At 51.4% G+C, this 11,443-nt stretch overlaps 1 protein-coding gene across 4 annotated transcripts in view; it reads left to right on the top strand.

Moving 5' to 3' along the window:
* Positions 1-584: 584 nt before the first annotated feature.
* SEPTIN8 (septin 8) overlaps positions 585-11,443 on the top strand; it is a 37,572-nt gene continuing 26,713 nt past the window's right edge. The window contains exon 1 of one of the 4 annotated variants that reach the window (XM_075102972.1): positions 585-795. In XM_075102972.1, the coding sequence (XP_074959073.1) occupies positions 679-795 (117 nt within the window). In that variant the 5' untranslated portion in view covers positions 585-678. Of the gene's footprint in view, positions 796-1,212; positions 1,375-11,443 lie in introns of those variants that run through there. The other 3 variants (XM_075102971.1, XM_075102975.1, XM_075102973.1) reach the window with 3 other exon arrangements.

Genomic DNA, 11,443 nt, shown 5'->3' with positions numbered 1-11,443 from the left:
TGAGATTAGCATCCCCCATCTAGCATCAATTAGGGAAGGTCAGGCTGTGAACTGGCTCTTGGAGGAAGATCTTTGCCAACAACAAAGATGGGAGAGCGGGTTCTGGCCCTACCTGAGGCAGGGAGCGGAGCATCGAGCCTCACCCCAGACTCAGACTTATCCTGATTCAGGAATTGCACAGTAACTGTTGCCATTTTGCTCAGATGGTAGCTTTTCTCCGGCTCTCACGTGCAGTGAGTTGCAAGAGGGCTTGCTCACCTCTCTTTTGAACCTTGGGGGGTTCAAAATGATCCTTTCCCCACGCAGAGTCAGTGTTGTAGGGAGAAGGATTTGATCCCTTTGCCCAGACTCGGCTCTCTAACTGGAAGTATGCACTGCTTCAAGAGAGAGGATGAGGAGAAAAGACGAGGATGCAGTGGCCGATAGAAAGACTGGGGAAAGCCTGAGACAAAACCAGGGCGACAGGCAGATTAGGGGCGTAGGTCTGGTCTAGTGACCCGGCTGCACAACCGAGAGAGTGCGTGGCTCCGGCGAGCTGTATCTCGAGAGGTGCACTGCAGCAGAGGGCACCAGAAAGCAAGAAAAACTTTGCTCTGTGCTAACAGCTTGTAAAATACTAATGTCTTTGTGGGTAATGAAGATGCTGGTTATGGGATTGGCTTTGTGTGGGAAGGAACGATGAAGAAAGACTCGACGGTCCTCTGTTGTGTACTTGACCTTGCCCATAACGCAGGCAGCGTGGCGATGGCCGTGAGCTCCCGGCACCCCGGCTCAAACCCGCGCCGTGGCTTTGGTGTAAGTCCCGCGTGTGGCAGAGGCACTTCGGTGCAGGGGCACCGCTGCTGTGGTGTCTGAGGGCTTTCCAGAGCGCCGGGAGCCGCCGGCGATGGCGGCGATGGGTCTCTCGGTACCCGCGCGCGTCCCCCGAGTCCCGCAGGGGATGCTCCTGGTGCTCCTACAGCCAAACGCTCAGCTTCTCTGTGTCGTGGGGTGCCGTCCCCGGGCCCCCCTCGTCCCCGGGCCGCGCTCCGGTTCCCGCCCCGCCGCCCCCACCTGCAGCCGACCCCAGCTCGCGGGGTGGGGGGCGGGCGAGGGGAGCACCGGGCCCTGCCCCGGGATGGAGCGGGCCGGGAGCAGGCGGGCTTCGGGCCGGCCCCCCGCCCCCCCCGCCCGGCGCCCGGTCCCCCCCCGTCCGTCGGTCCGTCGGCCGGCCGGGCGGTGCCTGCGGCGGGCGGGCGGCGCGGCGGAGGGGAGTTTCCAGGAAGTGGCCATATTGGATCCATTCAGCCGCATCCACCCGCGGCGGGGAGAGCCGCGCTCCCGCCGCCGGAGCCAGCCCCGGCCATGGCCGCCACCGACCTGGAGCGCTTCTCGGTGAGCACCGGCGCGGGGGCGGGCGGCCCTCGGGAGGATCGCTTGGGTTTTCTCCCGCGGGGGGACCCCAAAAAACCCGGGAGGGGGGGAATGTGGCCGCTGCCCCGCTAGCCCCCTGCGTGTCCGCGGCGTGGGGGGGGGGTCTCGGCTGCGGTGGGGGGGTGGGGTGTGTGTGTCGCCGGTGTCCGTGGCAGGACGCGGGGAGATTCCTCGCGGGAAGGTGGTGCCCCGCGCCGTGGGATGGAGGGTACGGCGCTGCCGGAGGGCGCCGAGGCCCCGGTGCTTGGTCTGATGCTGAAACCGGTAACGAAAACCTTTCGTGACACCCGCCCACCCCGGGTGTCCGGGGTGTTCACGGGGGGTGCCCGATAGCCCGGTGTCTGCGGGCATAACGGCCCCCGCAACGCGGGGCGGGAAGAAACGGGGTCAGACCTTCCTAAATAAGAATTGTTTACATACCGCTGGTATCCAAACACTCTGAAACAGCGAGTAACTTAACGGTGTGTATATAATTCCGTGGGAGACACGCTGATTCAAACCCGGGTAGAGCAAACCCTTGAGGCTAACTGGTCTCTGAGCCAATGTATGAAGAATGCTGTATGGCAAATATGGAGCGTGACCTGTCCACCGCCGCCTCTCTGCAGCTCACATGTTGTATAACTGCTATCGGAAGTCAATCTGGCGAAAATCTGTGTCGGCTTAAAACTATTCTTTGTCTAAGGCTCGAATTTTTTGTTGTTGTTGGAAGGCTGTTCCGATTAAATAGCTCGGTGATGCGTCTTGCAGCCTTTCGGAGCTAAAAATGTTTTTACCGCATTAAATAGCATAGCTCTCAAAAGTCAAAAGCGTCTGGCGTGATATTGCTAAATAACTGGGAGCAGCAGCGGTGGTTGCCTGAATTATAGGCATGCCGTTTGAGCACAAACAAGTCCCTGCTACTGTTTTCTCTGTAAACTCCTTTTTGCCAAGAATCTCAAACTCTGCTTCATTTCTTTGAATCCTGGCCCAAAAGTTTCCAGCTCAAGAATGGATTTGCAAGACTGTAACTTGCTTAAAACTTGCATAAAGGAAAATTGATTGTGGGCTCTTATTTAAGAAAGCAAATGCTTCTAGACTCTGGGGAGAGGGGATTAAGGTGAAGCTTCAGCAGCAGGGAATGGAAACACCGTAACTCTCTCACTGCAATTCTTTCTGCATTGGAATCGTATATAAATACACTTAACCTTAATTTGGTGTGCCTGCTGGTCCCTGTGCAGGTTTTCATAGGAGTTACGGGAGCTTAAAATAGTGCCTAGGCTGGCAGAAAATTAAACTTAATCTTGCATTTTTTTTTGATGTGGGTACTTTAATGCTTGGTGTACTTGCTTTAATTCTCTGTCACTATTTTTAAAAAAAGAAAGGGAGGGGGGAAAAGTTCCTGAAGGTGCTCGGCTCTTGTTTGGGCACCAAAGTGAAATGGCTGGGCTCCAACGTGACTTTAGCGCCCAGCTCCGTTAGGAGAAAACCTGCTTGCTTCGTGCAGGCAGCTAGGGTGGGTGTATAGGGATCTGCAGGCCTGGTAGATCTCCCTGCTGACCTCTGCATTTGGACTAGTTTGCTTTTCTCCTGGAAGCACGGATCCGGCAGAAGCGGGTGGGAGAGCAACTTCTCATTTCCATCTGATGTAGGGCAGAGGGCTGACCCAGCTGCTCTTTCCTTCATCCTCAGCGCATGTCTCGGCTCTGATGCCGTTCCTCCAGCAGTAGCATGGAAACCTCACGATTAAGGTGTTCCGCGTTGTTCTTTCTGCGAGGTTTACAGCTTTCTTGGTGCTGCTTTATATCACCGTGCCTCAGTTTCCTCAGCATGAAGTCTGGGTGGGAATAGCTTGTTACTGCCAAGTAATGAATAAATTCATTATTTTTACCAGCTGTTTGTATCTGCGGTGGGAAGTAATGTTGAAAAAGCCTCTGAAGGAGGTTTTTGATATACAATAGGTCATGCTGTTCAGATCGGTGAAGCTATTTATAAGTGTCCAGCTGACACTGACATCCTGGAATGTAGTGACCCTTAGGTTTGGATAATGTGTTTTCAAACCTCCCCAGATGCATGCTTCCCTTGTGCAGTCCTCCAGAATGCCTCTGTCTCCAGCACAATAAAGTTCCCTTGAAGTGCTGCTGTTGGAAATGACCAACAAAAGCAAATGAAAGGAAGCTCGCCCATAGAAAGCTTGCCTCTAAGGCAGCAGAATCACACCAGCGGTGCTCAAGACCGCCTTTGTCTTTGTGAATGTAGTGTTTGTGAGAGATTGGCTTCAGCCCCTGGAGACTGAAGTTTTCTGCTGACCCGCCGTGAGAACGTGGCTCACCACTGCCATGTTCAGGGCTTGGTCTGCAGGCATCGCTTCTGGATACCAGAGGCCTGTTGTCTTCATTGCAGTTACCACCAGAGTGGAAAGAAAGCTGATAAAGCTTGGTTCAATTTTTAAATACTTAAATTTGTCGTCAAAGCTCAGAGCTGCTCCATTACCTGTTCTGGCCAGTGTTGAGCTAGCACGTGTGATGGCTGCGTGCTGGAGCAGACCCTGGAAATATTAGTGAGGATGTCGGTACGTTGAGCGGGAAACAGCCCAACCACCACATGCAAGCGGAAGCCAAAAAGTGTGTGAAATGCAGCAGGGAAATGCAGGAGCTCTGGAGGAAGCTAGAAAAGCTGGAAGGAGAAGTGACAGAGAAGCGGCTGGAGATGCGTAGGAGAATAAATGGGATGAGATGTGAGACTGTAAGACTGTTCTGCTTTTGAGAAGCTTTTTCAAACTCCCAAATCTGTTGCTTTATTTCTTTTTAAATTAAACCCATCAACCACCTGAAATGCTGCCGCTTGACTACCTGCATTAACCCATACCCATGGTCTGTCTGACCTGGAGGTGCGAAGGCGGTTGCTTGGGCTCTAAACTAAGCAACTGCACGCTCTCAGACACGTGTGTGAGGAGGAGCCGGTGTCTTCAGCCTTAAGGAAGGGCTAAGAATTTGATGTTATGCCATAGGTTTTGAAAATGTCCTGGCTGATTGCTTTGTGTGCCTGCTGTGACTGTGTGTGTGGATGAGGGATTTGTGAACATCGACGCCCAGTGAGGAGAGTACTGGATGGATGCACGTAGCTGTGTGTGAGCTGTGGGTGCAGGATGGCTGTCTACACACAGTCCTGAGAAGGTGTCCCTTCATGTTAGTGATTGGTAGCTAGGCTTTTTCTGGTAGCTTTACTATAAATTAATGCCCCTTAGAAGATCTTGCCAGAAAAACCACCACCTTTTACTGAGGAATGTCCTTCCCAGCTGTGTGGGAGGAGAGGGACCTTTGAAGGGTGCCTGTTCCTTCCATAGCTGCCTGGGTTGCGATGAACTTCACTTGTTTCTGCTGTTGCTGTTTTCTTTAAGCTGGAGTTTTCTCTTATTGCCTGCACAGCCTAAACCCACCCCTCCGTGTGAGGGGGCCAGTGTTGTACCTGGGTCTGTGAAAGATGGGCATGAGGAGTGTGCGGAGAACAGCTCTGTGTACCATGGCTACGGTTGCCAGAAGACTTGTCACTCCAGGTCCCAACCGTAGGCTTACATTTTCTTTTAATCAAACTCTCAAGGAAAACGTTTCCATGGCTCAATTCCAGTGGAAACTGGAGTTTGTTTGGATTCGGACATTCCCCCTGCCCTGTTCCTTGCCCAGCCAGCGGCACCATTTGGAAGTCCCAGGGTTAAATTTCCTTGTCTGTTTTTGTCGTTCAATTATTTTGCCTTTAGACTGGAAAAACTCAAGCGATCCCCCATGCAGCGTGGAACAGAAGTGACAGATTTTTCTCCAAGCTGGTAACATGCACTAGGAAGCGAGCCCAGCGGGAGCAGTCCTTTCCCTCCCTGCCCTGGCCAGCTCTTCTGCCTGTAGTGGATGCTTTCTTGGGAAGGAGGGATGGGGAAAATGGTCTTCCACTGGAGGAGAGAAATCGGTGGTTGCTTCTCTGAGCCCCACAGTCCTTCCCTGGAAGGCTCGCCCGTGCTAATACGGGAAGCCAGCTCTGACTGTTTCAACCTCAGGACCAATTAGCTCAACCATGGTCCATCGCAGTTAAACACTTATTTTGAATGTATGCGCTGAGAACAAATGTTTCCCAGAAAAAGACTTTTTTTTTTTGTATATTTTTTTTTTCTCTTCCCCATTGCGGTGCTGTTGCTGACGGCGAATCTGGAGCGTCTCTTCCTCTCGCAGCAGAGATGCAACATGTTGTTCTGCGTGGGAGCTCCAGAGCTGCTCTTAACCACTCGTAATCGCAGCGAGTGCCGAGGCAGTGGGTGGAAGGACGTGAGCTGGCGAATGCTGAAGCCGTGTGTGCCCTCTGCATCGGCAAAACAAATGAAAGCCTGAAGAATAACTCTCTTTCAGGAGGCCGGCATGGTGTCAGGGCTCGTCGTCAGTGCTGTGGTGGCAGCTGTCAGCCGGTCTCCAGTGTTGCTGGAAGGCCAAAAGCTCCCTAAATATTATCTTCTGTAGCAGAATACCAGTGCTGTCACCAGCTGCGGGGAGAGATGCAGCCCTGTCTCCGAGTGCCCCCGCTGTCCCCAGTCCGGTCGTCCCAAGGCACCACCGTGCAAACGAAGTGCTGTGGCGACTGGGCTGTTTGTCTGTCTGCAGGAGCGATGGTTGTGCTTGTTTCCTTTCCTTCTCGTGCTCCTTTGGCTCGGAGGTTGGGAGGGGAAGAAATGGCATGATGCTGAATTGGCCTTTCCTGGGTTGTGCAACTAAGAGGAGCAATTTGGGAGGCCGTGGGACTGAGGGAGACACGCAGGGTGTGGGCACGCTGTTTCCACCCCGCCTGTGTAGGGGCACATCTACCTGATTTGATTATCCAGGATGTGTCCTGGGCACATTTCAGGCTGCAGATGGGGGAAGCTGCCCTGCTTGGTTCGGATTAGCTGGAACCCTTAGGAATAATGTTGTCCTGTCCCGTATTTGGGTTTTGATGAGGTGGGGCTGGTGCGTTTGTGCACAGCCTGCTTGTTTCTCCCCTTCCCCACATCTGTGTAGCTGCAGCGAGCTCTGGGTTTATACCTGAAGCTTTGCATTTGTATTCATGGGTCAGATGGGTAGGGGAGCCCATCTCGGCTCCCAGAGCAGCTCAAGTTAAGGAGGGGGGGGGGGGGGAAATCCTGAGGGTGCTGCTTCATCTCAGTCCCAGCCACGTGCTTTCCTTCCAGAGCCTCTTCTCTGGCATAAGCAGCCCTCCTCGTCTCTGACTTGTGACATTTCGATGCAAAAGGTGGAGCTGACAGGGAATCCACACCCTCCAAAATGGGGTGACGGTGGAGATTTTCAGAGGACTGGGGGATGACAGTGTCAGTGAGAACTGTGGGCTTCTCAGCTACACCCCTAGCCGCTGGGCTCGGCTTGCAGGCTGGCCAGGGCCCGTGGGGTCAGGGTTGTGGCGATGCCGCTTTGTTTAGAGGTTCAGATTCTTTCGTGAAGCCAAAAAGCGTCCGTCTCCCACACATGTGAAATTCCAGACATGTCAGGCAGCCAGAGAGAGGTTCCCATGGAGCACCCTGCCTCAGGCCTCTTGCCCTCTCTGGCTCGCACAGCCTCAAAACCAGATTGTTGCAGGGAACTACGGAGCGAGAGAGCCTGTGCTGGATTTCCATCGAGGGACTTGGGGTGCTCTCATCCCCTCCTCGCCGCTGCACGAGGTGCTGCGATGAGCCTGTGCCACCGCCGCATTACGTGCACAAGGAAGCATGTGGGGAATGCATCCCGAGTCCTCCACAGGCAACGAGCGTTCGGCTGGTTCTTGCCGTAACAGAGAGGCAGGACACGTCCCTCAGCTTCTGCTTGGCTGAGTTCATGCCTGCCTGCAAAGGACTGTACAGGCATGCCTTCAGCTGTGGGCTGGCACGAAGCGTGTTCCCAGAGCTCGTGTTGTTCACGCTGGAAAATTGAACCTTCCCGCAGCAGCACCCAAGGTTGCTCAGGTCGGTCGCTGGGAGAGGAGACCGACCGTGCGGCGTTAAATAGCAGATATATCCCCGCAGGTGCCTGCTGTGCGCGGGGCAGCACTGCGATCGCGGGGCAGCTCGGGTCAGGGGGATGTTGCAGACCCTGCTTCCAGCCAGTGGCTCCGGGCCTCGGATCCTAATCCAGCTTGATCCTGGCTTTCAGCTCTGCCACAGTAAAAAGGTTGCCTGAAAAAGGGCTGCCGGAGCTGGCCTCCCAGGAGCGCTCTCCTTCCCGTCTTCTGCAGCCACGGTGTTGCCAGCTCGTATTGGCGAACACAGGTTTATTCTGTAGTTTCACACAGCACGAATAGCTCTTTCAGCTCATCCTTTCGCTGTGCACTTTTTTCAGATAGAGGTTTTCTTTGGTTTTTCTGTTGTCTTCAGTTTTCAGATTAAAGGTATTCTGCGCTAATACACTTTGAGGCTTTCTGGAGGCATGTGTTAATAGGATATATGGCAGTCGGCTTATTAGCACGATGACTCTGGTTCAGCTCTTGGAGCCGAGTGGCTGTGGTATGCAAAGCTCCTCTTTCTGGGGTCCTCTCAGCGGTATCGCAAGGGCTCCTGTCCAGTAGCTGCAGGCTCCAAGAAGCTCCAAGTTTATGGAAATGCTGTGAGGTGGTTGCATAAGGCAAGCTGGGAAAAAGAATGGAGAGGTGATCAAAACGCTTGAGTTCCTGTTATATCTCTGTTCCCTTGTCTAAAAATATACTGAATAATAGTATTTATTATAATTGGGCAATAAGTTCTGGAAACGTATGTGGGAATTAGCTATGTTTATTTTAAGTGGTAACTAAAACAAATGATCTTGGTGGCTGATATCCAGCATGGCTTGTTCGGCATGATGGGGGTCCAGATCCCTTTTTCCCCTCTTCAGCATTTCTTTTAAGCTCCCCCAAGCCTTTTCCTTGCCACTCCTTAGGGGAGTTTCTCTCTTGGCTTTGTCCCATGGCCATTTGTATTTGCCAGGTGTCTCCTCCTCTTCCTCGTGGTAGGATGGTGGGGAAGGGAAGAGGTCCTGCTGGTCAGATCAGTTGAGTGCAAGCTGGGAATGCATCTGCTGCCTCGGGTGAACTTGGGAAAGTCTCTCGCTAGATACGGTGATGAGATTAGTCTCTTGTCAGCGTTAGTTGTGAAATTCCATTAAATTAAAAGCCTTGGCGCCTTCTGAATAAATAATTTTGAAAATAAATGGAGCCTGGTGTGTTCTTATTTGTCTATATTTTGGGTTCTTTTTAAACAGACTGAAGGAAAAGTTATGTTTGTGTTTTGGACTTTGCTTTCTTAGTTTTGAATAGCTCATGGGGGATGGAATTCTCAGGCTGACGAAAAGCTGAACTTTCTCATCCTTTAAGGTCATTTTGGAGGAAATGTCTCTCATTTTTGGTTCCATAGTTTTCTCTGTTTTAACCAACTCTCCTTATTCTCAAAGGCAACATTCATGTTTGTAAAACATTGTGTGCATAATGCCCGGCAAATCCTGTTTTGCTCCTTTGTAAACTCTCATCCAGGGCTTGTGATAGGGACAAAATGCATGTTTAATCCTTTCTTAATTAAGAAAGACCTCACAATTAATTAATTAGGCTTCATAAATGGTATAGGGAAATCGCTAAATAACAGCTTAAGAAAAGGAAGCACGTGGGAATTTTGCTTTTAGTGTAAAAAGTCAGAGAGGAATTTAAGCCAGAAACAGTCAGTTTGTTTGCAGCAAATGAAAGCTGATGTTGCATTCACAGGTTGTGAATGTATCGTCTTGGATGTATGTTGTGTAAGAAAAGATGAGAAGCTTTACTCTCCCTTCAGACTTAGCTCTGAAAGTCAGCAAAACCTGATGTTTTAAGCCTGTGCCAGTTCATTTGGTTCTGTAGATGTGTGTAAGGTTTTTATTTTATGTTTTGTGGTTTAGTTTCGGTTGGGTTTATTTCTTTTTCCTTTTTTAACGGAGGAAAGGCTGCTGGGACTGAAGCAAAGCTGAAGGCAGTGCCTGCAGTTCAGCTGTTTGCTCTCAGATGTTAAAGTGAGCAGGCCGGGGCAGAAGGGAACTGTGTCGAGCGCGCAGATCCTTGCTCCCGGCTTGCTGCTGGGAGTGCTTAGCGTCCGGCGTATTGCTGGGATATCAGTACAAGGTGTGCCGCAGGAATGAAAACACCGCTTTGGCAAGAGTAGCTTGGATACAGGAAAGCAGTTAAGGAGTTTGCCTAAGGAGTTCCTCCCTTAAAAGGAGTTTTGCTTTCTCACTTGAATCCCTGTCCACCTTGTTAGGGGTAGGTGACTACAGTGCATGTTCAGCACGCTGTATTTTTACAGGTGCGCAGCAGAGCGTTTTCTTCCCCGAGACTAGCCTGGGGCATACGGGACATTGCTAAACGTTAATACTGGGCTAAGTGATTTTTTTTAAAAATTGTTGTTTTGCCAAGATGTTGAGCATTGCTCCCTGCAATGTGCTCGCTGGTCTCAGAGTTTATGAATAGCTCTTAAAAATGGGTCCAAAAGCTTTCAAGGAAGGCATCACTTTAGGCAACATAACCTCTAGTTAGTCCTAAAGGAGAGAACCTCAGCTTCTGAGTCTTCTCGCCTCTGTGCTGTAGGGCGGCTTTCATTTTTATTTGGCCTGTCTTGGTGGTGACTCCATATCTGGTTTCTTCAGTGATGTTATTGCCTGCCTGGAGCGCAGCTGGGAGTGGGGAGGGATATGAATAAAGGCTTGAGTGTCTGGGAAAATTCTTGGCATTCTTAAGAGAGCGGTTTAAAGCGGGGCTGGGAATTGTGGGGTTTTTTTTAGTATGAGGTTTTTAGTGGGGGAAACTGCGGTGTGGGCTGGGAGCTTGTGAGCGTGAAGCAGCTGGAGGTGACTGGCTGAAATGGTGTTGTGCACGTGGAGGGATGGCTCAGACGTGGCTGTGCTCCGGCGTGCTGTGTGTTGGAAAAGAGAAGGAAGTAAAGGCTGCTGGGACTTTGCCTTGCCGTTGCTGGAGGGAAGAGCAGTGTTAGGCATCGTGGCGTTACAGTTTACAGTTGTTTAGGGATGCAGCAGTGAGAAGAACACTGCTGCTTTCCCTGCACGGTCAGGGTGGAGGCAGAGGTGCTCACGCCATCTGAGATGTGTCCTGTTTGGCCACGTACCACCAGCGCCGGAGCGAGAGGTAGCAGAGAAGCTGAAGCACAGCAGGTTGCTATTGTAAGACAAGTGGTAAATCAGCATAAACCCCACGTCTAAAATTATCTCTGTAGAGTTCGGGTTTTTTCTTCCTTTCTTTTTCCCTCAGCCTGTAATTAAGTGCTCCACAATGGGGATCTGGAATTTTGAGCACATGCTTCAGATTAACTGAAAACCTTCAGAGTTGCATGTGTGCTTGCACTTTGCAAATCTGCTTGAGATTAGGTGGCGGTTAGGTGTGACAGACAGAGCCTAAGAGGTGCTGAGATCCCCACTGGCCAGCCTCAGCTGAAAGTGTGCGTTCTTTCGTCTCCAGCGCCAAAGGCACCCATGAGGTCACGCTTACTGCGCCTAAGCCCTCTGTCAAGACTTACTATGCTCAGCAACCTCTGACTGTTGTTAGACAACCTCAAGGCTGGTCTCATTACCTCTCTTGGGCCATGTCTTTCTGCTTAGTAGGCTGCAAAGTGCAAGCTCATTCACTGATGCGGTAATACATCTAATAGTCCTTAGCCTGGGAGTACAAGACAGACAAGACTTTGTGTGATGGTGTCTATTTTGAATGTTGCTAGCACCATAGCGGTGCTTTTCAGATGTCAGCTGTGGTGTTGCTGTAACTACCCCTTAGCTGCTGAGCTCAGCAAAAGAAATGTTTTCTTCATGGAAACGTGAGTCTGTACTTGCTGCTGTTTCTTTGCAAATGTCAAGTGGCATTTGTTGAGGCAGTATTCAGAGATGGGGTAGGATCTCCTGAGGGAGGTGACTTGCCAGATTTTTCTGCATTGACCCAGAAACTGGGCCAAGGCCCAGGGAGTGCTTGCTTGGGCAAAGAAGCTGAATTTGGCTTCCGACACTTTGTTTGCCCAAAAGTCTTTATGCAAGTGCTCAACTGCTCCATG

Source organism: Phalacrocorax aristotelis, chromosome 8 (assembly GCF_949628215.1).
Source record: "Phalacrocorax aristotelis chromosome 8, bGulAri2.1, whole genome shotgun sequence".
Lineage (NCBI taxonomy): Eukaryota > Metazoa > Chordata > Aves > Suliformes > Phalacrocoracidae > Phalacrocorax > Phalacrocorax aristotelis.
Note: the sequence above shows the minus strand (reverse complement) of the source record. Positions and strands in the feature narration are given on the sequence as shown.